At 31.1% G+C, this 25,547-nt stretch overlaps 1 protein-coding gene and 1 long non-coding RNA gene across 5 annotated transcripts in view; one reads left to right on the forward strand and one right to left on the reverse strand.

The window, feature by feature from the left end:
- LOC122522976 (gamma-aminobutyric acid type B receptor subunit 2) overlaps positions 1-25,547 on the reverse strand; it is a 246,282-nt gene that overhangs the window by 34,328 nt on the left and 186,407 nt on the right. For all 4 annotated transcript variants that reach the window (XM_043644442.1, XM_043644443.1, XM_043644444.1 and 1 more), the window contains one exon: positions 11,159-11,326. In XM_043644442.1, coding sequence (XP_043500377.1) covers positions 11,159-11,326 — 168 coding nt within the window. The remainder of the gene's footprint in view (positions 1-11,158; positions 11,327-25,547) is intronic.
- Positions 23,505-25,506, forward strand: LOC122522978. The gene is made up of 2 exons (XR_006305228.1): positions 23,505-23,887; positions 24,823-25,506. It is a non-coding gene; the product is annotated as an uncharacterized LOC122522978 (long non-coding RNA).

The raw sequence follows: 25,547 nt of genomic DNA on the forward strand, positions 1-25,547 counted from the left end.
GAACTATGAAAATAGGAATTTATTACAATTGCACATTTTTCTTATAAAAAAAAATGCTGAAACACAAGCATAACAGAGCAAAGATTAATTGATAAAAAATGCATAATTATAAACAATGATAGAATATTGATAGACAGTTTACAGAGCATCAAAGAAGAAATATCAAAGCAGCGCATAACACGAAATGGAACGAATGGCACGAGATCAAATCCTACAACAATTGGAAGAACAATGCATGTGCATTGGATTGTAAAGAAACCAAAAGCGAGACCAAGGTTTCCGAAACTATAAATTATTAAAGAAATAATCCAAACAAATGTGAAAATAATAAACCAACACACACTAAATTGCTAAAAATCAACATCCCAACTCTACAATAAATACATACAATAATATACATCGCAGCCAGCACCAAAATATAGATAAACAATCAACTACTCACCATGAACCACAATAGAAATAACAGAAAACAAAAATGGCTGACAAGAATAGGCAATAAAATAAATACATTAATAAAAGACGCCGGAAGATGAACATAATACATCGTAGGAAATAAATAGATTCATAAATATTCAAAAGAACATAGAACCCATAATTAACTAATTAAGTAATAAGATTCTGGATGTTTATATACACGATAAATATGTAAGAATCATATGATATTCATGCATGAAAACATATGCAAATATGCAAGAAAAATATGTAAATTTGTACAAAAAAATATGCAAATATATACAAAATATTTAGGATGTTAGATATAATCAATAAATTTTGTGATTATTGAAATTTATTTTAATTTAAATTACAATAAACTACTAGCATTTTTTCTATATTCGATAGAGTTATTTGGCTACGTTTATCTGTGAAAATTAACTTGTATGCGAGTAATGACCGTAAAACATCATAGGATATAATAAGTGTAAACTTGGATTTACTCCAAAAACATTCTAATACTTCTATTCCCCTGCAACAGATTCATTACTCAAAATTTTTGGAATTTTTATTAGGATAAATAATCCTAAACTTTTTCTATAGTATCCCTTATTTTCCTTTTTAAATTTTTCTTCGCAATCATCATGTATATAACTTAAACGATTAGTTCAATTTACATATATTTTTATTAAATTAGTAAGCAGTTAACCTATTGTTTCTAATTTTTCTATTGTATCCGGTAAAAAGTTGAAATAAATTTTCATAAACATTAAATCTTGTGCAAATTTTTCTTGCCTGAGCACATATTTGCAATTATAATAGTAGCAGCTTCTTTTTCGTTGATATTTTCTAATATATAAAAAATAAAATAAATACATTTATTCAAAAGAGTTCTTATTACCAAAGAGTTCATGTTACTTACATTTTTTATTTTATCAAAATGTTCAGCATAAAATAATGGCGCTTTAATACACGTATCTCATCTAGTAAAAATCGGTTCTGATGGCAAAGGAATATTTGGTAATATTTTCCTATACATCGTATGGTGCTGCATTTGTTGTAAATTGAAGAACTTTTTCTTCACTATCATTTGGTAGCAAAATTCTTAAGGCTGAATTTATAAAGCGAGATATAGTTGCATAATGATTTCCTCCAATGTTTTAGAGCATTATAAGTAAGGTCTTGTCATTTAATTCTCCTAAAGTTTTTCTACTACTAAGTTTGCAATGTGTTGTCTTGTTACATAGATCGTTTTATCAACAGAAATCTATATGTAATGTTCTGCTACATCTTTTATGTTTGAATTATAGCAATCATCTAAGTAAATAACTTTTGCGTAATGTAAATTCGTCCAAAATCGAATGTCTATATATTTAATTAAGAAATTTTGTCATATGGTTATTTAAAGAACTCAACAGTATATCAACGGTAGCTATTGCTTGCGTTAAATCTTTATAAAATTATTTCATTTTTGAATTTCATGGTTAATTCTCACTTTCTCTTCTACATGGATTATTTCGTTCTTTAACATATTTTTTGTATTCCAATGAATTACTATATTATACTAAGTATGATTTTTTTTCACATTTCATACTTTTATTAAAAATTTTACAATAAATATTTTTGTCATTATTTTTATCAATAACGAAATTTGGATCACCATCGATGCAATTTTTTATTAATGATGTTCTATTTTTTCAGTTTTTGGTCTACTTTAGATATTTTAAATATTATAAATTAGTTAACCACTCGGATGTGAAAAGTAAACTCTAACGTTCAGTACGTGATTCAAAGTCATGAAAACATACTTTATTTTGGTCTATATATAGTATATATTACATATTATCACTCTTAGAAGTTGTTATTATGGATATTATGTGGAATGAATTTACAGATGGATGATATATCAAAATATTTAAACAAAAATATTCTACACAAGCATGAAATGTGTATAAGAAGTACAAATAATATATTCATTAATATATTGCATATATATTTTTTAACATCACTATGAATTACCTATAATATAGTATAAATTATAACAGTAGACGATATAAAAAAAGAAAAGTAGAGTAATATATCATAACAAGGAAAATATCTTCATCGCCTAACGCAACAAAACATAGATTACGAAAGAATATTATTTTCTTTCTTTGCAACTCTTGTCGCCGACACTTATGCCGACGACGATGCAAAAGATAGATTAAAAAGCACTTAATGCATGACTAAAGAAAGGAAACATATACAGGGAAACTGAAGACTTCTTCCTGATAATGATTTAGGATATAATGTTCAACACTAGTCAATGCAGAATACACCAGAAGACATGACAACATAGCCAAAATTATCCATTAACAGCTGTTCATACAACATAAACTAAAATAATAACATACACCCATACACAAATATGTACCACAGAATGTAATTAAGATTAACAAACACAAATTATACTGGAACAGAAGAACAGAAAAACATCAGGCAATAAATTACATATCACACTCATATACAAATAGAAAAATATAACACGACTAGTAGAGGTATCAATACACAATATAGCAAACATAAAAGAAAATAGGAGAAAAAATAGAAAAATACATACAACTTGCTGAGGAAATCAAAGACATGTAGCATTAGAAAAAAGTCGAAATAATATCTATCATATTATCGACTGCACGAGTAATATTACAGAACACACGTCAACACTTACACATAACTATATCTCAACACATAAATACAATTATAAAAATCAGTAATCATTGACACATGCTCAATTACACGAAAATTCCTCAACACGCCATAAAACTGCAGCTATAAAATAAACGCTTGACCATAAGTCCAAGTGATATTTTATCATAAACCAGGCAACCGTTTGAGAGGAAAAAAAGATCACAATAGTATAATAATAATAAAATAATAGTAGTAATAATATATTATAATGACAATAATAATATTTGATGCAACAATCATCATAACTACGATGGTAGTAGTAAAAATGGGAGTTTAATGTGGGTTAGAATGTAACATCAGACTATCTTTTCTTTTAACATTAATCTGTCATTATTATCAAAAAAGCGATATTAATTCGAACTAACAATAAGGTTATTCATTTAGTGATAATCTTTACTCAGACCTTCCTACGAAATTTTACAATTTCCTAGTCCTTCCGCTGCGTACATTTATCCTATTACCCGTGAAACCCGCATAAGCCAAGACTTTGCATTGGAATTAAACAAATATTACCGAGGTGTATAGCTGGTGTGCGAGGGATAGTGAATTGATAAAGTTTTAGCCGATTTTACCAAAAGGTAACTTAATAATATCACTTCCATTGTCAGGAAGATCAGTATGTAAGAACTTCTCTCTCTCTCTCTTTCTCTTATGGTTATAAGAATAGGATTACTGTTTCGTCAACAAAATAAAATTAAAATCCATATAGAATGAGTTGTAATAGATAGACAAATAAAAATAAGTGGTACATTTTACAATAATAAATAAAGCGTGTACGTGTGGATCTGTGCTTTTACGAGATAAGTAGATTTTTAGTATTATCGAAAGAGTATTTTGCAAAGAAGTACAATACGTATTTACATGACAATAGGCGAATATCACTCAGTAAAACTCTATTTACATAATTATCCTAAATAACAACTAATGAAAAAAAGTAAACTAAACAATAAAAAAGTAAACCTTCAATATTATTACAAGATAATCTGAGGACTATTTATTCTACACTTTTAACTTAGTTTTATTTTTTAAATAAATTATCTTTCTTGATAGTAAAATTCTTTACGATGAGAACGCATTCTGTTGTAGTTGCATCGAAATAATACAGGAAGATTCTTTTATAACGAGAGAATATTTACGAAGTGAAACTTGGAAGAAAGGAACACAGTCAAAGTTTTCGGTTGTTTCTATCTCTCTTTCTTTTTTGCGAAAAATAAAGGAGAAAAATCGCGATACAAGATCATATAGGTACACGTATTCTGGTGTGTATTTGGCTTCGTTTTCCTTTTCATCGTCATCGTCGTCATCTTCGTCGTCGTCGTCGTCGTCATCTTCGTCGTCGTCGTCGTCGTCGTCGTCGTCGTCGTCGTCGAATAGTATCTCGAGGCGATAAATTTCAAGCCTTATATTGGAAGAGAAAATAGTGGAAAAATGATGAAAATAGAAATAGAATGAGGAGAAAGAGAGAAAAAAAGAGAAAGAGAGAAAAAGGGAGAGAGAGAAAGAGAGAGAGAGAGAAAGAAAGAGAAAGAGAGAGAGAAGCTGATATAGTTCTTTCACTGGCACTTTTATTGTCACTCTTCATCTCACATAATCAAGAGCTGCACTCAAGTTTATACTAAAGCTCGAATCGTAAGTCGTCAAAGCGTGAGGGAGATTTTATGCAAATTGTTTCTTTGTTAGACGAAGGTTAAAGTCAATAGAGTTGTAGATATATGCGACGAGTGGATTAAGTGAGAGAAAGGAAAAGGAAGGAGATGTGAAATATTATATTCTCCGATCACGAGTGAACGAACAAGATGATATTGGAATCAGGTCTGGTTTATCGTATCTTTCAATTTTTAGCAAGAGTTTCGAAAGGTCACCTTTTTTCCGTAATCTTTGATCATTCAACCGTATTGATATTCTTCAAAAGAAAGTGATATTCTTTTTGAACGTGCAGCTTTCTTTTTTAACAACGTCGTTTAAATATTTTGTTAAAGATTGGATGTCAATTGCATCATCTACATAAATAGGAAGAGACGGAGGCACTTTCGGTGATTGATTATTTCGTCCGCGCTTGAACTTAAACTTGAGTATCTGTTCGCGGTACGAAAGACTCCTTCTAATCTTAAATGTTTTTTGACTTTGTCGTCGTCTTCTGTTGGTCTTTTTTTGTTAATAGGAGTAGTTGCACGCCTGGAATATGTAGCTATTTGCCATGGTGGTAACACAATAGATGATGGCATATCCTGGTCATGGATATGCGAAGGGCTTAATTCCATCTTTGTTACCTTTAGAGAGGGAATTGGAATCATCCATTAGTTATATAAGCGCGGCGTAGTCTTCTGAGATTTTTGTAACAAATCAAGCGTATTAAAAACAAGCGTAATCTACAAGTAAAGAGATTCTCTAATTGAAACTCGCTAACTAATTGTTCTCTAATTTTAACAAGAGATCTCAAGATACGTGTATCAAACTGTTAATAAATTAAGTTGTTACTAAAAAGAGTGAGAAATAATATTGCACCAACACATCCCATCCAGCATTTATCCAACGAATCATGGCATTTAACGATATCTTACAAAGTACCGATCAACGGTACCGATGAACGGTCGTTCAAATCTTTAATTATTTTTATATTCTATCATTCGTTTACTGTAAGATTATTTTTTATTATCATATTTTCGAGATATATCATGATCATTTTTATTAATTAAAAATTTGTGCTTAGTCGTGCTTTTTTTAAAAACATAGCTATGTGTCAAACGATCGATTTGTACAATATTTCTATTGTTTCAATTAATGGAAAATTAACTACAATAAATAGATTGGAAAAGATGCTTGTAAGGATCAGAAATTTTCTCAGTAAATATTATTACTCGCTTTTAAAATCAGTTTATTACGTCTCTCTTTTATTAACCAGCGATTCGATATCGTATCTATCATGGTTACGATTACATTTCACGATTTGTTCTAAGTTTTCTGCAAGACTTATCGAAAGATATTAATTCCCAAGGAGAAGAAAGATGCTGCATTACAAGATAGTAGAAGCACGTCGAAGATGTTATGGGGTTAATTACAGTCTTGCGACCTAAAAGCTGTGATATTAATTCACCTAAACATATATAGTCATGTAAATAGATTCACGAGAGAGAGAGAGAGAGAGAGAGAGAGAGAAAGTGAATGAGCAGACACAAAAGCTAGTAGATGGAAGAGGCCATCTGACGTTTGCGTATATCTTTGACAGATTTATGGATGCCGAAGTTCCTGGTGCTGCCTTATGCACGTAATAATGTGCAAAATGTTTGGGAAGGATGGTGAAGGAGAACACGAGGAATAGGGTGGGGATACAAGTATGCACTCTCACCAAACCGTGAAAGGAATTTGCATTTGGCAGGCATCTCTCTGTAAACTTTGTTCTGCATCGTGAGTACGCATCATGTTCCCTCCTTTTCTCAATTTCTCACAACTATAGATGCCATTTTTTTTCTATCTGATTTTTTCGTTTCTATAGTTAACAGCCTACCTTTTAAAGATACCAACCGCAATATTTTTTAGAAGGGAACTTTTCATACTTTCTTACTTGAGCTTTTTTCGGATGATTTAGTATACTTTCGATGACAACGTGATATACATACCTATGGTTCGTAATACGGCTATAGACGTTATGGCTTCGAGTAAAATTTTGAAATGAGTTGAAAATAAAACAAAGTAGATGTATGCTGGCTTGTTCTTTTTGTGAGTTTCTAACGAGCTCCTGTTGTTTTTTCCATATTGCAAAATGAACCATCATTATTTTTTCTATATAAATTTATATACGTTTATAATATTGTTATTACAGATATAAACGAATTAAAATAATTTATGAAATTAATTCATAAAGTAGAAATGTTTTCGTTAAGTCGACTCTCGTCACACATACATGAGACATAACTTCTCCAATAGAGTTATTTAAACTCACTAGAATACAGCAAATATTAGATTAGCAGTATAAAATGAGATAAATTCCGAAATTGAGATGAGGTGAAACTTTTTACTTATAAGTCTTCGAATTACTTTTATGAAATAAAAATGAAAGCTATTTGAGTTTTCAATTCAAATTATTTATACAGGTTATTGATGTAAATAGATCGCACTATAAACGTATATAAAATTATGTATTCGAATATTACACTATTTCTATATATATATCTTTTTTAAGCAAAACTTTTTAGGCGATGGTAACGATAAAATTTTATAAAACAACATGAAAAGAGGAGGAGTTTAGAGATAGGAGATAAAAAGGCGAGAAAGAAGATACAAAAGAAAAAAAAAGTCAGTTGTGAGTTGACCGAGGTAATTGTAGGAATAAAGATCATTTCTAAAGTTCGATTTCCTCTTTCGAAAAATATTAGAAACCTCTTATCGCTTTAACACAATATTGGACCAATATATCTAAATACGTATAATATGATATCATATTATATCATATATAATATGATATGGTCATGAAGATCATTTTTAGTCATTCATTAAATATTATTCTGTTAAATATTCTCACCGTAAGCTTCGACAAGCATTCGATGCGATTCTGCAGCAGTTTTCTTCAAATGGTAACAGAAAATTAATGTTGTCCGCAAATCGTAGTTTCCAGGCACAAAATTCGACATGTTCAATGCTACTACAAACTATGCTGTTGTATGAAACTTGTATTGTTGTGAATTGAAAATCTTTGTCAGATATATCAACAAGTAAATGGCGCCAATGACGCGATTTGATGATAACTACGTTGACAGCTAGGGCCATCTATGAGCAAATTTCGGTTTCATATTTATAGACTTGCTAGTTAATTCTCGTTAATCCTCGTAAATATCCTATTTGGAACAACTCGATTTTACGATAACGCAATAGCAACTGAGCAATCAAGGAAGTCGTCTAAAGGAATCCAACGCTGTCTGACTAATGTTAAACAGCGTAATAAGCTTTATTCCTCTCGTACTATTAAATATTCAAGCCGGAAGACACTTACTTACCTTCACGAATTGTTGTCCTGATGTTTATTGTCTACTTCATCAACATCCACTGGCTATCTTGTGTTAGGATTAGAGAGCGGAATACGCGTGAAAAGAAGTATCCACGAATATCGTGTGACGTCCTGCTACATTTTCTATACAAAATTTTCGCAGTAATAGAGTTAGACCATAGAGTTAGCTCCAATAGTCCGACTGGAAGGCTAGCAAGACTAAATTCTAGTAGTTCAGGTAAAGGGCCGCCAATAAGACCCATTTTTAGTAGTTGAAACAAATAGCTAGCACAACCAAATTCTAGTAGTTCTGGTAAAGTATAAGTAGGGATGAGGTTTTGGTAGAATAAAAAAGTAAAGAGACAGTTCTTGTAGATTGAAAGTAAATAACTCAGTAAAGTTAGTTACAGAAAGTAAGGGTCACCCGTCAAAGGTCATAAGGGACTCCTAAGTCAGCCTTAACATTCCCATATCAACTAATCTAAACATTTGTACACTTGTAGTGCTTCGTGAGGACTATACATTGCATCCGTTAAAAATTGCTAATAACCAAAAATTTGCGCAAAAAAGGTGAGTAGAAATTTTATGAAAATTATCATATTCATTTATCTTTTGCTTCAGTAGAGTAACGTATAGCGGCGCGATTTCGTGTCCCTGATATTGCTGGATCGAATTCTCGACAGAGAGAATTTTTTTTCCTTGATCTTATTTTATTTCATTATTTCTTATTTTTGTTATTGTAAAGTATGTTTAACTCGCTTAATTTTTTCTTTTTGTCTTCCTAGGGTATGTCATATTAATTTTATAGAGGACATAATAAAGTTTTTTCTATTTGCAAAAGTTCTTATTTTATTAAAAAATGAACATTACGCAAGTAATATAATAAATAATTGTAAATAAAATAACACACAATAAATAACATAAATTAATCTTTTCTCTGTACGACGAATATCATCCTAAAAAATTTATCGTCCCAGGCATACCAAAAGATTGTCTCTGTATGATAAGATTAGAAAGGAATCATGTTTTGAGCTGCTACCAAGTAATGAGATGATCAATACGAATGTGTATTGTCGTCAATTTGATGAAATGGATATTATCATTAGGCAGAAGCGGCCAGAATTAACGAATAGAAAAGATGTTGGATTCCATTATGAGAATGCTAGACTAGATACAAATTTGATCACTCTCCAGAAGCTGTTACACCTTAGATGGGATGCGTTACTATATTCATCATATGTTTTTGGTCTTGAATACTATTTGTTCCATTTTCTACAAAATTCCTTGTATAGTGTAAACTTCGATTGAAACAAAGACACCAAAAATCACTTGCTCTAGTTTAAGTCAATGTAGGGAGAAGGATTCTATGTAAGTAGAGTTATGAAGTTGCTAGAAAGATGGCATTAGATAGTGGAACGAAATAGTCAATATGTAACTAACATAAATAAAATTTATTCTATATAGTAAAAAATCGTCTATTAATTTCTATTGAAAAAACTAAATTATTTCTCGAATAATCTAATATATTCCTTATCCTCTACATTGCATTGAATAATAAGCAATGTTCAATTTATCCGTAATATTTTGCCCCTTATCGAATTATATTTTTATTATAGTATATTCTAGTGCATAGGTCTCCATTAGCTTTGTCTCATGCTTTATATTTGTTTTACTTACTATCTATTTGTGATTCTTTAGGTAGTATTAATTCATATGTTTTATTTCAATAGTTTTCTATACATTTATATACTCTTATCTTAATTATACTTACGCACTACCTATCTAGTAATTGTATACATTTTTCTTTTTCTCTTCAAAATCGTAAAAAATTTTGATATTTTTCCTGACTTATTGTTGATTAATGTATGTAATTCTGCCTTTTTCATATTTTAACAGGTCAATATAGTTATTTCAGGGTTTAACTGGTTATTTCACGAATAAACGGATTTCACAAACTAATAGCAACATATATAATAAAATACAGTGAAGGACAATAGTATTTGTACAATAGTAATAATATTTTCATATTATTATTGTAAGAATGGGAGAAATTTAGGAAATGTATTGTAAGTCAGGAAATGTAAAGAACAAAAGTTACAGAAAATGTTCATTTTTTTTTTATCGTGTGTGATGGTGTGAGTATGAGGGCATGAGAGAGAGAGAATTTGTATATGTTATGTGCGCGAAGTGGGGACTCCTAAAAAAGGGAAAGTTAAGGAGAAGACGCCGAAAAGAAATAACGATAAAGGAGGGATGAAGCATATATATACGAAAGGAAAAGACGATGGTCATTATAGTATGCGATAATATATTATGTTATGTTATGTACGAAGTATGACGAATAAAGATGTAGATTCTGTTAAAAAGTACGACGAGTAAGGATAGTTTTAGTTAAAAAATACGACGTACAAAGAAATAGGTTTTGCTAAGAAATACGACGAAAAGTAGTGAAAGATACGACGGTAATTAATTAGTGATTCGGCAGTGAGAAGATTATAGACACTTACAATTCTATTCCATTTTACTTTATCAAATTATATTTATTATATATGTTTAAATAAATATATAATTATGTATAACTTTTTTTTTTGCTTGTCTTTGAATATTAAATAAAAGCTTCCATTATATTACTATACGAATACTTTTGACTATTACTGTAGATACATATTTTTGACTTTAATTGTATACAAAGATTATTTGAGATATTATATGAATGAAATAAACAAATAATGTAACTTGATTAATTAAAAATAATAACGAGAAATAAAGCAATTTTATAATTTTAAAATTTTACGTTTGAGAAACATACTATTCTAATGCTTGAGTTGTTGACTGTATATATTTTCATGTATTCATTATACGGCTAACATTAAAGAAAATATATTTATGTAAGATAATGTTGCTAAATTTTTTTTTCAATTATAAATCGTATCACTGACGTATATATTTTACGTTACCACAAAGTCCTAATGATCTTCAAAGTTTAATTATAAATTAAATTTTAAATCATAAATTTACCAAAGCGTATCGTGGCTCGTTCTGATAGATGGTGCCCACTCTGGTCCAATTGAAATGCATCAGCAATGCTACACGTGGCGCGTTGAAAGCGTTTTCCGACGGTACTACTCTGAAGAAATTTGGGAAGCTGTTACTTGTGAACATCGGATGAGTATCCGCGTAACTGAGCTGAAACACAAATAAAAGCAAAAAGAGATAATGGATGAAAGTATCTTATATTCTTTACTTAATTTCAGCATTTCTTCCATAGATCCTAAACGTTTAAACCATACATATGTGTGGACAAAACATTAATGAATTTAAGAAAGGAGTTCGCTTAACAATAGTTGCTGACAATGCCTTGGGTAAAGTAGAGTGGCTATAAAGAAGGGATAAAATGATAAAAAAGAAAACAGATAAAAAGATAAAAGGAAAGAGAATAGAAGAGAAGAGAATAAACTAAATGTTCGAAACAAGCGGAAAATTTGTCGAGTAAAAACAAACGAGGTCAAATGACTTTATATTTTTTTTATTAGCAAACCCTTCATGTTGTTGGCCAGGAAAATAATAACGGAAGTACCGTTTTCGAATAACACGACATACCAAATTTTTCATTTGGAAATAATACGATGTGCTGGACTATAAGTATATGTACATATATATGTATTTGTTTTTTTTTTATTAACAGAGGAATATACAATACAACATATACAAATAATTCTTGGCAAGAAATATGAAAAATTTTTGCTGACGTGATGCATTGACATGAGTTGTAAGTTCAAAAGAATTTTATAATGATAAGCGTAAACAGATATATCTGTACAGAGAGGGAGAGAGAATAAACATATTACTATTTAATAAAATCTTATTTCTAAATCACAGGGGTAGAACCTGTTTGGTCTACATACTAAATTAGAATTTTCAAGCAAATTATTTGCTAGAGGGTTTGGATGTTTGAATAAACAGAAGTTGTAGCGTTCACTAAAGTTTGCAATTTCTTCATTTATTGTAGAAATTCTTAAGCCTTTGTGAATTCTTTCATTTATTACATACCAAGAGACATTGCAAATGTTCCGCAAGGTTTATGATTGAAATCTTTGTAGAATTTCAAAATTTAAGTTAACAGCGGTTCTCCACAATTGAATTCCGTATTATATGTTCATATGGGCTTCAGAATTGCTTTGCATATAGCAAGTTTGCTCTCCAGTCTTAGATTAGATGCTCTGCCAATGAGCTAATATAGCTTTCTTACTCTTTCCTTTAGGTAGGTTGTTTTGGATTGGATATGTTGTCTCCATGTCACAGGAGGACATGTGCGGTTACGCAGCGTGAAAGTTATGTAGGATTCGTGAAAAAAATTAGGCCGTTGGACTGACTGCACCGGGACTCGAACCCGGATCTTCCGTTTTCCGAACGACTGCTCTTTATCCATTGTGCTATCTAGGGCCCACCGTCCAATCTCCTCACGAACGCCTACCTAAGTATTTATGGATGCGTATGGAGGCGCTCGTCCCACAGTTATATGCACCAATTTACTTTCATTGATATTTATTCGCCATTTCTGGCACCAACTTTCTATTATTTGCATATGGCGTTGGAACACATCAGCCGCGTTTTTGGGATCGCTGTCTGATGCTAACAGAGCTGTGTCATCCGCAAATGTAGCCTTAATTATCTCCTCTGAGGTGAGTAAAGCTGCCATGTAAATTACGTATAATAGTGGCCTAAATACACTGCTTTGTAGGACATCGGATAAGATTGGAAAAGCTGTGGTTAATTGATTTTGGTACTGGACTATGAATTTTCTGTTAGTGAGGTAAGATTTAAGAATTATATAGAAAGGATATGGCATCGTTTTTTTTGAGTTTATACAGTGAGAGTCCAGTGTACCATACTATATCGAAAGCTTGTCTAATGTCCAGGAATACTCATGAACGGTATTTTTTCTGATAAAAATTTTGTGATATATGACGAGTTACACGATGAATTTGTTCAATTGTGGAATGGCGTTTCTGAAACCCGAACTGATGCTCAGGAAATGCTGGGCATCTAGTGCTTTGAAGAAAAGACGATTAATTATTTAGCATTTTTTCAAATAATTTGAATAATATGTAGATAAAAGACTGATTGGTTGATATGACGTAATTTCATGTGCTGGTTTCCCTGGTTTATAAATGAAGATTATTACAGTTATTTCAGCAGTTCTTTGATTATTTTCCCGTTAATTAGGTTTTTTTTGGAGCTTATTTGGATTTACGTTTGCAGTGATTGTTAATTTGACTTCTATCGTAGTAAGGGGTTCAATTTGTGGAGATATTTGAAATGGTGCGTTCAGAAAATTCACAATTTTTTCTTCTTCAATTAGTGAAATGGAGGCAGATGGTTTAAATACATTCGTCAGATGTGAAGCGAAGAGATTTGTTTTGTCTATTGGTCTTCTGATCAATTGGTCAATTGGTCTTCTGGTCATTGTGATTAGAGAATGATCAGTGAAAAGGTCAAATAAAGAGCAAATTTGAAAATATTGAGCAGATATATTTTTAATGATGAAGATGTTTAGAAAGTTTGGGAGCTTGTTGACATTAGTTGGTCAATATGTAGCTCATTTGAACGAATTCTAGAGAGATCGAATTCTATTTTTTGGATACTGTGTTTTAGAGGGCAGTAAATTGCTGAGATGTTAAGTGAGCTGTGCCAGTCTTATATTATAATACTTGTTGTCTAAAGATGGTATGTTTTGTAGGACACAAGCTCATTATGTTTTAAACTAGATTTAATAATAATTGCTATACCTTTATGTGCCCTTCCACTGGAGTGATGCATCTAGTAAATCTTGTAATCATAGATTTTAAAATAAGTTTTATTGGTCTTGGATACCAGCATTATTTAAATGTCCTGGTTTTTTAAGAAAGATTCCGACTCAACTTTTCATTCCATTGGGCTATTGGCATTCTAAAAAGCAATAAGTAAAGTCTTCATTATTTTTGATGGATGACAATTTATTTACGATTACCATGAATAGACAGAAAACGTTATTTATATGTTCAGTTTGTTTTTCAATTAGTTTTTCTAATTTAGAATATTTTACGAGTAGTTGCTTCCCTTCACTGCTTATGCTTTAAAAAATGATGAATTCCACTGTGTTGGCCTGTAGGTTGATTGGATGTTTGGATTTTTCCTGAGTTGGAGTTTCGGGATCGCTTTTTGAGTAATTCTTGATAACGAGAGCACCATTTGTAATTCGCAATATAATGGACGCCATTTAGGAGACAAGTTAGTGGAGTTTCAACGGATTTTTCGCATTCTACAGTTGAATGTGGACCTGCACATTTGACACACTGGTAGCTGCGATTGCGGTATTTCTGTGTGTGAATCTTTCTTTGGCATCTTTTACATTGTATTATTTTCTTCTTCTAAGACGATTTAATTTTAACAATAGTATTGTTAAGTCGATTGATTTTATAAACATTTTTGTTGTTTGGTTTCTCTTTTAAGTCAATATAAAACATAGACAGTGGGTTATGTGTAATTCTGTGTTATATATTGCTTATGTTAACGACTTCATGCTCAAGCTTTTGAAATCTGTCTTTAGGGTTATCGAGATCAACAGAGTGATGTACGTTTCACAAAACAACACGAAATCACCGTTCTTGTTTCAGATGATACGTATGAAATTTGGCGTTAGATGACTTCAATATTCTCGTAATTTTTCTATATGTGTCAGGATCTGCTAGTAGGATCCGAATCTAGTAATTATTGACTTTAAATGTGTAGCTTTCTTTTTTCTTTTTGGTGGTTGTCTTCTGTTGGTCTTTTTTTGTTGATAGGAGTAGTTGCATGCCTGGAATATGTGGCTGTTTGCTATGATGGTAACTCAATAGATGATGGCATATCCTGGTCAAAGATATGTTGGGAGTTTGTGAGACTGACTCAGATACGTAGAGAATTCTTCCACGATCGCAACCCATCACAAAGACGAAGCCTTCCGCGGCCTTTACTTTTTCACCGAGCAGTCTTGTGTATGCTGCGCACGAGAACACGGCACGCACGAACTACACCCTTCAAAAACTATGAAAACAAAAAAGCAAACAAAGAGTGCTCTTAGACCCATTCTTATTTCTTTCTATCCTTTGGAAATGGATTTTTTGTTAGTCATGCTCTTCTATCAGCTTCGAATATGCCATGTCGCAATGTGTAAATAATTCCTAACCTACCTGTTATTATTTACAATCTAACATAATAATTTTGTAATTTACTGTATTACATTATTACTTTAAAAAGTACGATGATAATTTATTCGTAAACTGAAAATTGATATCACTTTATTTTTCTCAGCGTCTGCTTTTTTTTTTATTAAATTTTGGCATTGTTAATTTTATTGACATATGTTACTGGTTTCTGAAACAAGTTATAGAGAAAGGAACACACGAACTAACTAATACTATACCATTACACTAATCAACGAACTTCAATTTGATTATCTATATCCTCATTATCGCTCACACGTAGATTACTGAAGACTTCGACGCTCGGAGGATTAATTAAAGTGGATAGAACAGCACAAGTAACAGAATATTTGTTTTCAAAGAATAGAAAGATATAAGACGGATATACGAGCACTCATCCGCGCTTATTTTATTTTCGTTTTCGTAGTTTTCAAAGAAAATGTAATTCAATCTCTTAAATCAATAGAAAAACTCTATTAAGCGAACCTTCGCTTGAAAGACCTTAAAACATACATGTCTTCTGTTTCCGAATTTACAATAGTACAGAATAGACAGTTATTAAAACGAAATCGAAGAATATTTTTCTTATAAATAGTATTAAACTTCTATTTCATACTTTAACTACTTGCCTTTTGTAATTTCATATATTACTTTATGATTTCATAAAATAACTTGTTTAAGTCTATAATAATGATTCTTTTTATACGCTTTCTCTTAATAGTCAGTTATTTCACGTATTTTTAATTTATGTCATGAATTAACTGAATTATATGATAAAACACCAATATATACATATATAAGTAACGTTTGCACATTTATACATAATGTTGTATTTAGCGGCTGATGTAAAATATTTCGAGATATAAACACTAGACTTGGTATAAATTTCTGGAAAATGCTAAACTAATTTTTATACATGCAATTCATAGGTATTTTCAATTCCTTGTGTAAAAAAATATTACGTAGGGAAAAAATTCTTTCGTGTGTATTTACATAGAACAAGACCACACTTCACATATAAATTTGTTATACGCATCTGTGGATAGTTAAACATGGAGAGGAATTACTCGTATTTGCTAAATTTTACATTTTTTTTGGAAAAAAAGAAAAAAAATTCATGTTAAATTCTCGGATCACTCGTTGCGTTTTAAAAAGAATTACACAGTTTCAAAAGGGAGTTGAAATACTTCCGCAACCTATTGTACATTTTTACATTGACACATACATATGCACACACTATATATATATATATAAACATATAATATAGTACACGTCGATCGTTCGAGAAGAAAGCTTTCATGGAATGCGAGTATTTCCATATTGAGGTCACGTATTCGTAAAAAGAAGGAGAATTTTTTCTCTTTCTCTTTCTCTTTTTTATACAATGAAAAACGTAACTGGTACTGGCCAAAGAGACGCTAGAAATTCTTATGATTTATAAAAATTAAGAGAAAATTCTCATAAAAAGAGTAATTTTGTATTAATACTAAATAATATAACATTATATTACTTGATGAAGATATATGTTTTCTTTATTTTCTTCTTTATTAACAACGTCTTATCTTTATAAATTGTCTACTTGTGGACATTCGATTTATTGATTTAACAATTTGATAATTATAATACGAAGACTCTTATCTCATTGAATAAAAGTCCAGCAATAAGTGCAGTTATTTATTTATGAATTTTTACAGTCGACGTAGCAGATCAATCGAGTGTTTTATCTGTAGTTTTTTGGGTTGGTTCAATAAGTATAGGTCTTTTGCCATCGAGTTTGGATGTTGGTCAAGTCTGATTATGTAATTTTTGCTTGGTCTTTCAATTTAATCAGAGACTAATAGCGTAATTCTTCATTTCGAATATACCATAGAGCATTAACAACCGTTTTGAGAATTATGGATTGTATAGCTCCAATTTTATCAATATAGCTTTTGGCTATCATACTCCAGAGCTGGATTTCATATATTCAGATAGGTTTTATGACTTCTTTATACATTAATAGTTTATTTTCAATTGTTTATTTAAAGTGTCTACCTGTAAGCAAGTACATATCTTTCTTTTTGTGTCTGATTTGTTATCCTTTTTTATGTATATGTTGTTTTCAAGTAAGTTTGGAGCTAAGTGCAGTCTAAGGTATTTAACAGATTTGGTGTGTGATATAATGTTGTGGTTGAGTATAATATGACGTGAAGTTTCTATTCTTAAAATGAATATGATGTGGTTATATTTGTTCGTATTTATTTTTATTTTCCATTGTTTTAAACATTGTTTAAATATTTGAATGTGTACTTGTAGTAACTTTTTGAAACTATTACAGGAGTCTCATGTGTAGTTAATATAATTGTGTCATCAGCAAATATGAGTAATATAGTATCTGGTGGATACTGGACGAGTGTGACAAAAAAATCGTAAATGTCTATATAGCCGTGTCAAATGAAAATCGGAGAGAGGCCATAGAAGAAATTAAATTGCATAAAATAGAAAAATATACTCCTCTGGTCGATGATCTCCGATGATACGACTACGAAGTCATAGTGGTTTCGTTCTCTGTGGGGGCTTTTGGGACACGGAACCATTAGGTGGTCCCGTGATATTTAGGTTGAACGTGTGTCTGGTGTCTGATAGTATTAGGGAGGCCAACTATACCTTGTCTCGGCAAACTGGATTTTTCATAGCATGGGGGAGACCGGCTAGGCCGATTTGCAACCATCTTATATATTTACAAAATATTTTTGCTTTATTTTGCTATTTATATATTATAATTATATATTTCTATATTTTGTATCTTTTTATATTTTATATTTTTTTATATTTTTATGTTTATTGTATTTTGTGTTAAATTCACAGCAGGCTGAGGGAATATCCCCCCTGTATTTACCAAGATTTCTCCAACATGGAGTCCTCTGGCGATTGGGTTTAGCGAGCACGAGGTGATAGAAGCGTAGTGTCCTCGTATACTTCGTTACTTATCTGGTGGGGAATACCCTGATAATACGCACTCTCGCGCGATTATATAGATATCCGCTATGATTGAGATTCTTGATGTAATTCTGCTTGGAATGATATACTCTTGATGCACTCTTGTTCTCACTAGTTGTCTCCGATGTCTCGTCGTAGGCGGCCAATGAAGAATAGGGCGAGTGTATTTTGGTAACGGGCCCAGCAGGGCGCACGTACTCGAGATCCGAGTGGTGGGGGTGCGAACGTTGGCGCTTAGTAATTTCCTATAAGACTAAGGCGTGCATTATGAATATTGGTTTATAGTCTACGATCGATTCCGATCGTACACCCCCTACTATGCGACTATACCTAACATAATATTTTTAAAAATGTGATGTATTTGTAAGAAATACCTCCCCCATGGAGAGTTATGCTGTACCTTTCACCCCCCTTCCTAGGAGGAAACATTTTTTAAAGTACAAGAGTTTAATCTAATGTATTAGGACCGATCACATCCACACCACCCACTGCGAAAAAGCAGCAAAGCTCCCGCCGCCTGGACTTCCCGCTACCATCACCATTTTCGCGGCGAGCGAAGCGATGTGCTGAAAAAACATCAGAGGAATACAGCGCAAGTCAGGAGGTATTCCAGGAGGAAGACTCGGCTTCTCAACCAACGCCGTCGAGGTAGGAAGAGGACTGGCAAGTGGTCTATACTATATATAGGTACTATATATAGATATAACTAAAACAAAAAGTCCTATCCCTGTTTCTTTTTTTCTCTTGTATTATTATTTTTATTTTTTACAGATAATTTTTGCTTTTCTTATAATTAAAATTTTTCGAAAATATTAGTCAAATTTTTCTTTATTATATTTAATTATAGACACGTATAACAACTATAAAACTAAATTTGAAGATTTTAGAGAAAGGAGGAGTAAAGGATTATTAAAATGAGGAAAGGTGATATTTCAGGTAGCGGAATTCGTTTAAATCGTGACATCGAAGTTCCCAAGTTGCTTATATTAGATTGTAAATGCCTCCGTAACGTTTAACTCCTTTAAAGCAAGGATATCGCCTATGGCCAAGGAGATAGATACATAAATAGAGAGAGAGAGAGAGAGACAGACAGACAGACAGAGAGAGAGAAACGGAGTGAAGTAGATAAGATCGAATTCGAAAGGATAGGTTGCAAGTGCCTCCGAGGAAGAACTATATGATAGTTTAAACAGCTATCATATACGGACTAAAGTTTCATCTGTATGCGTATATAACATATATGCATATGTATATATCTGAAACATAATCTTTCTTTTTCTTGAAATATAGTGATGGGTTGTTGAAAACCAACTTCTGCAATATAAAGAAGAGAAATATTTAAAAAATGATAAATTTCTTTTATTGTATTGACTTCGTTTTACAATTAGTTTTATTATTAATTGTAAGTGAAAGTTAAGAAAAATATATATATTATACAAACGTTAATTTATCCTGTATAGAATACATATATCTGATTCTTATTAATATTCGAACACCATTTGAAGAAATTATTGTTTGTGTGTGTGTGTGTGTGTGTGTGTGAATGTTTGCAATATATTAATTAATTTATTGTTTTGTAATGTGACGATCTATATATGGACCGTTTATTTTGAAAGTGGTGCAAGTCTATTTTCTGTTGTTTTGAAAAAATTAAAGATTTGCATATTGGTCAATTTGAAAATATTCATTAACCTTTTGCACTCGAAGTTTCTTTTTCATTCATATTACCAGCAACTCAAAGTAATTTCAATAGAAAAATCATATTCACATATTATAAATAAATGATATATGCGCATTAAAAGAAAGGTCATAGTTGATATGTTGTAGACTAAATTGAATTTGCTTTAGTTTTTTTTTTGTCGTCTCCATAACGGGACCCTCAAGTGCAAAGGGTTAAGTATGTCAAGTTTGGCAATATTTCTATTAATTTATAAATATATAATATGATTATATAAATTTCTTTTATGCTAAAAATGTATATTTACAGACTGCAAATATACTTACACCACTTTCAAAATTAGTCAATTGTTAAAATCGTTTCATTTCAACTATGAAAAATCAAATATCACTTAACATGTTGACTGCCACAGCACTCTTTCAAAGATTCCAGTCCCAAAAGCCAAATTATTTGAATCATATTATATTTTTAAAAACGTTAATGATAGTACATATTAATCATCAAAAAACTTATAGAATGTTTTTCTTTTGGAAAAAAACATGATACGAGTTTTCTCCTAGTTGGCTCAATTAGCAGAAATCTTTTTGCGGAAGCTAATTATTCATATTTACTCTGTTATTCTACGACTTTTGTCGTAGCTGTACAAAATCGATCAGTAAAGAAGCTGCGATATAACTAGTAGTTTGTGTCCTGGATAAGTAAACAATCTACGAGTTACCTCATAGTTGGCAGGCAATGTATTAAAATATATTTCATATTAATCCAATTTTGTTTACAAATATTATAATAACAAGAAATAAAATAGAAGTAGTATGTTTTATTTTTAACATTAATTATATTGTTAAATTTAACATAAGATATTAGTAGTACAAAGGTACTAGGGAAATTTTTTCTAATTTTGACCGTCTTTCCGGACATGTAGGTGATAAATTTAAAGTCTTAAATTCTGCGTCCTCCATCGACATTTTATATAAAATAGTATATGGTGCACTTTTGCAAAACTTCATCTAACATATTTGCAACCAATTTACCTTTTCTTCATTAGTGTTTCTTGTTATCTTTTTTTTGATTACGTTTTGTGGGTTTTTTGTTGAAAAGAAATTCTCTCGTTTCATTTCATGTAAAATGAATTTATTATGTTGTTTATATTGCTTTATAATATCATAATAATTCTGTGGTATATACAGGAAATTCTTTTTTCTTTTTTTTTCTTTTTTTTATGGAAATTAAACTTACACCACTTTTATAATCAATGGTTAAACAATTTTTTTACTGACCAATTTTAAATTAGAAAAAGCATTTTTTAATGAATTAAGTACTAACAAGTTATAAATAAAAAGTTTACACTCTAAATTAAGCATAAATTACGTGATATCTCATTTTTTTAAATAAACTTACATCCCTTTAAAATAAACGGTCCATATGTAAGGACACGGGAACGATTTAAAGAGCGCGTCATAGCCACAAAAGATGAGACGACGAAAAAAAAAATTTGAAATTGTTAATATAAATGCGATTGCCGAAAGGAGCTCTCTCTTGAGATGACGGTCGTATAGAACAAATGCATTCGTCTTATCACATAAATTTAAAGCAATCCGAAGATTTGGAGTTTACATTCCAACCCTCAACGACTGTTAAAGACTTAAATGGCATAAAGAAAGCAACGGAGAAGAAAATTAGGACGGATGAAGGCGAGGGTTAATTATACAACGTGCTGAATTTTATTACACTTCACGGATTTCCCAGGAAAATCAGTGACACCGTCATCAGATAAATTGACATAACATGAATAATTGACTTATAATATTTAATTCTTTCCGTAGAGGCTCTCTTCTAGGAAGAGTATTCGGAAAGATCATTGTATAAAAGTTATTTATAATTTATGTTACAATTTTCTCTATATTACTTTACTGTATATATCATTTTATATTTATATTGATATTTGTAATTTTATGGTTGAAGAGTGTGCATGATTGACCGACCGATTTCCCTTTTTGTTAAAAGATTTACAAGGTCAAATTGAGGATAGAATTTTTAATAGTTTGAGAATTTATAAATAAAAATAAAATTAATTGACGTTCCTACTAACCCATGTAAACATTATACTTACAAAATAAAACATTTATAATAGTAAAGAGCTAGTTATGAGTAAATTGTGAATGTATTATTTATTTATTGTACAGAGTTTTTGTTAGATAATAAATGATAAATTAAATTGTGTGAACATTTAATGTTTTAAAAATATTTTTTTACGTAATATTATTTATACGTAATATTTAAGTAATAATATCGTGGCTTGTGTGTGTATATTGTACGGAGAAACAATTACAAAGATTGAATTGTATCAATTCTTCAAGAAGATGGCCAAAGATAATTGACGACCGAGATAAATTTATTGTTTTAAGAGAAGTAAAAGTGAATTTAAGTTTAAGTGTGCGTAAAAAGAATTTTCAAGGGTATAAATATTTTTGAGACTGGAAATATTTTTTTCGTTTATAAATAAACTCGGGATGAATGACCGATTTTTTTTCTATTAGAAAAGAAATGATTTTATTCCTGGCATGAAGTAAGCAAGATGAGCAACAGCAACATACATTTTCATTCATATCATCGATTCGAGAGGAAAGAACGTAGAGCTAAATAGGATAGATGGTAACAAGTAGTAAAGTTTATGAGAGATTTAACAATTCCTGCCGGAACAATTCTCCAAACATCTTATTATGCAATGTTCAATTTTTTCTCTCCTTTTCCTTTCTCTCTTTTTTCTATATTATATCAGTCACATTTTCTCTGTCACTCTATTTCTCTATCGGTTTCTATCTTTTTATTTGTCTGCTTGTTTTGTCCCTCTCTTTATAAATCTCAGTTTGTATGATTGCCTATTTCTTAATTTGGCTGTTTCTTATCTGCCTTATTTTGCTCGTGCCTATTTAACCGATCTGTTTTATTTTGTTTTGTTCATTTATCTCTTCTTGTTCGATTTCCTATCTATCTGTTTCTTTCTTTTTCTTTCTCTTTTTCCTTTTTTTACATTCTTAATTTTCTTCCCTTTTCTTTTATTCTTTCGGTGACATGTTTATTCGAGAGCCAAGCGAAAGCCTATTCCCCCTATCTGTCTTTCTGTCTGTCTCTTCCTCTCTCTCTCTCTTTCTTTTTCATTCCAATCTTTTCACCCAATCCACTATCTTCGTCATTATAAGGTAGTCTTCCTTTTTACAGTGGGACGTATTGCACGTGATAGCGTATAATTCCCAAGTGAAATGTTGCCGCTAAAGAAACACGCGACTGTCTTCTTCTTGACATTGCCGTCGTCTTTGTCTTCGGTGTCGTCGTCATCGTCGTGCTATATAATATGGTAGTGTGGTATTAGTCGCATTTTACGCATGCGCCGTCGAGAATCGAGACAGGTAGATTACCGTACTTATTGATTTTCGTAAAACGAGCAAACTTACGGATAGCGTGTCACCGGTATGCATTACCCATACCAGCGTCAAGTTTTAATTTCATTTCGCTCGGGTAACTCTCGTACATTGTGCGCGCATGAGCGCAAGCGTTTCCATACACACACACGCATACACACACATATACGGTGCCTAACGAGAATCAAGTGCATTGTACGTGTCTCTACTAGAACGGAATATATTATAATATGTATATACGTATGTATTCTTCCAACGGATAAATGTGGTTTAGTCGACAAGAAAGTAGTTCCGTCAAGAATGCCTTGCTTAATTTAAAATGAAAATTGAAATGATTTAGATAACGAAAATGGTTATTTCCCTACTCGATCGTCGAGTTAATATAACTTTCTTGTTATTATAGATTCGTATTTATATATGTATTTATATATATTTTAGCAGATACAAGGTAAGTGTGTGTACCAATACTAGTTTATATGTCCTAACAACTATTCTCGTTTTTTGGAAACTATTATAAAAGATAAGATACGACAAAGAATAATTTTTTATATCATTCATGCCTTCTTTGTTCACTTTACGCACGGTCACAATTTTTTCTCTTGAAAACTTTTTTTCTTATCTTTCGGAACGAGGAGTTTAATTTATGCGCGAGCGCACGTTGGCGCATGCTGTACTAGCGCGAAATAACGATGTAACGTGCACCGCAGAAAAAGAATGTGCTGTAAATTTTTTGCCTATCATGTGCTGATTTGGTTTTTTAGAATTTTGTCTATCAACGAGAATGAGAGAGATTTTTCAACTAGAAATGCAAGTTCATGTATATACTGTATATACAAATATATTACTTTTTTTATTCTTTTTTTTTTATAAGAAACGCGGATATAAATTTGATATCATTATTTATTTATTTTTAGATTTTGACTTTATCTTTCTAAAATAAATTTGTTCTATTTAAAATTTATTTAAAATAAATCTATTATAGTATTCGTCGAGACGAGTAAAAAATGTCTGATTAACATTGGTCATAAAATACCTAAAATCAACTCTTTCGATGTAAATATATTCTTATTATCAATCAGCATTTGATATCGAAAGCGAGTCTTTTGGCAATATATTAAAATATATTATACACAGTAGAATTTGCTTAGAAATACATAAAATTTTTATTTATAACGGTATTCATTTATTGATACTATGCCGTTCGCACGTTTAATCGGGATTCTTTTGTTTGGCACCGGTAAGACTGATTATAGATAGATCGTTTCACTTGCCGCCGACGGTTTTTGAAATTAAATTTTTTAAAAATGTTTCCATGTGTAATTGAAATATTTATTTTGTTTGGAAAGTAGTTTCTAGCCAGTACATCTTTGACATATTTTCTAGGTGGACTTTCTTTTATGTGGTCTTTTATGGCACCACAGTGGTTTCACCATCACTCACCCAATTGTTTTGTGCATGACACCAACGTAGTGCTACCGGCATTTGTCCGATAGTTTTTACATGGTCCCAACATTGGGCCACCGGACGACATAGTGTTAATATAGTATCGTTAAATTCTTTATGAATCAGAAAAGCATGCGTTGAAAATTAATTTGATTTGTTGTTAAAAAAAGAAAGAGAGATAGAGGATAAGAGTACAGATGCATTGATGGATTAATAAAATGAAATAACGGAGGATAATTCAATAATAGGAAACCAATTTGAATGACAAAACATATTTAAAACGAAAGACAGGAAGTTTAAACATGTGATTCACTCGCATCATAATGTTTACTTTAAACTTGATTTGAGAAGAAAGAAAAAAATTACAAATACAATTTGTAATTAAAGCAAATACATTAAAGATACGAAGTACGGTTGTTCGTGGTCAGACAACCATTTCTGTAATCAATTTTTTTCGCAGAATTCAAAAATTGCTATTAGCGATTTTGTAAATCGTATTGTGAATTTGAAAAAAAAACACGAAGAAAAAGGAAAAACGATAGAGAGAAAAATAACGAACACACACAAACACACTTGCACATATACAAGAACTCTGTAATAACTTTCCGCGTGACAAGATAAAAATAACAAAGCCCAGAGAAAGGTAGGAAGGGTAAAAGAACGAG

This window comes from Polistes fuscatus, unplaced genomic scaffold (assembly GCF_010416935.1).
Source record: "Polistes fuscatus isolate 324 unplaced genomic scaffold, CU_Pfus_HIC Scaffold6, whole genome shotgun sequence".
Taxonomy (NCBI): Eukaryota; Metazoa; Arthropoda; class Insecta; order Hymenoptera; family Vespidae; genus Polistes; species Polistes fuscatus.